Source organism: Arachis ipaensis, chromosome B05, assembly GCF_000816755.2.
Source record: "Arachis ipaensis cultivar K30076 chromosome B05, Araip1.1, whole genome shotgun sequence".
NCBI lineage: Eukaryota > Viridiplantae > Streptophyta > Magnoliopsida > Fabales > Fabaceae > Arachis > Arachis ipaensis.
The window spans coordinates 19118741-19120232 of record NC_029789.2 but is presented as its reverse complement, the minus strand read 5'-3'; the positions used below and the strand labels follow the sequence as shown (position 1 = coordinate 19120232).

Sequence of the window (1492 nt, the reverse complement as noted above, 5' to 3'; positions counted from 1 at the left end):
GCTCTTTTCATCAACAATAACAAATTCCAGTTCTCCTTACCACAAAACTTTGGGAACTCACCCGTTTCTGTTATGATATTATCAAACAATGATATAAAGGGTAGTATTCCATCAAGTGTGGCCAAAATGAAGGATACCCTTAATGAGATTATAATATCGAATACGGGGCTAACGGGTCCATTGCCCCAAGAAATAGGGTACTTAGACAAAGTGACAGTGTTTGATGTGAGCTTCAACAGATTGGAGGGAGAACTACCAGGAACCATGCAAGGAATGAAGAGCTTGGAACAATTGGTTTTAAAGCATAACAATTTCTCAGGTGTGGTTCCGACCGGCATTTGTATGTTGCCTAAGTTGAAGCACTTCGATTGTTCAAATAATTACTTCCATGGTCCATTCCCAAAATGTCCCTTCATTAAACGAAAGCACAATCGGGGAAAATGCATGGGTTTCTAGCTGATTCAATACGGATTATTAATATTTATACAAAACAAGTAAAATTTGTTATTGATGTTTATTTTTCTTTGTTGCCACAGTTGAAACTGCTGCTGATAGATATAGTCACATAGATAATATAGGTTGTATTTTTAAAAGGTAAAAACACTTAAAATATAAGCAAGTTTAATTTTCTAAAATATTAAATGATAATGTGATGACAACACCAATATCTTTCTAGAAAAAAAAAATTGTTTTAGCATTGGCGATCGCACAACAAGAAGAACAATATAAAAAGGAAATAATGTGATCAACTAAATGATTCGTAGATTTTATGAACATCCCGCTAGGTAATTAAGGGGTGATGAGTTTGGAAAACTTCAAATAAAATTAGTGATGATCAAACACTATTAATATAATTAATTACAAAATTATTAATTTGATTTCAATTCATATATGTTGATTAAAATAATTTTGCTGTGCAGGTTTTGATTGGGCCGAAAAGAAAAGAAAAGTTGTTGCAAGCCCAAATATGAATTTTACTTTCAGCCTTGGTTAAATTGTTTGGCTGAATCAATATGTTGTTAATGGGCCAGATTCTATTAACATTATTATTAGCCCAATTTAAAGTTTAGTTGGAAACCCAAGGTTTGGTCCGAAACCAATTTTGAGAGAAAACAAATGTTTTGCTTCATGCTTCCAACGGATCTCCTTTTTTTTATCATGTGATGGAATTCAAATTTTATTAAGTGGAGTTAATGCAGACCTTGAAAACATGAGAGAGAAATTATAATTGATTAGATTGATGGCCTTAATGAAGGCACGCTACTCCACAAAAGGGAAGCAAAAGCAACTCATCTTTAATTAATTTGTTCAAATTCATTTGATTGCTTTTCTTTCTAATCTCTCTTCTCTCTTATCTCTCTTCTTCATTCGGTTACTTCACAGAGAAAGCATGGAAGCTATGGCAAGCTACCGAAGAGAAGAAGAAGCAAGCAACAAGACCATTGCAATGATGGCAAGAAAAAGAAAACAAAAAGTATGTTGTGGCTGAGAT

At 33.3% G+C, this 1492-nt stretch overlaps 1 protein-coding gene across 1 annotated transcript in view; it reads left to right on the top strand.

The window, feature by feature from the left end:
* LOC107640307 (leucine-rich repeat extensin-like protein 6) overlaps positions 1-927 on the top strand; it is a 1718-nt gene extending 791 nt beyond the window's left edge. The window contains exons 2-4 of the mRNA XM_016343839.1: positions 105-340; positions 537-594; positions 921-927. Of these exons, the coding sequence (XP_016199325.1) occupies positions 105-340; positions 537-594; positions 921-927 (301 nt within the window). The remainder of the gene's footprint in view (positions 1-104; positions 341-536; positions 595-920) is intronic.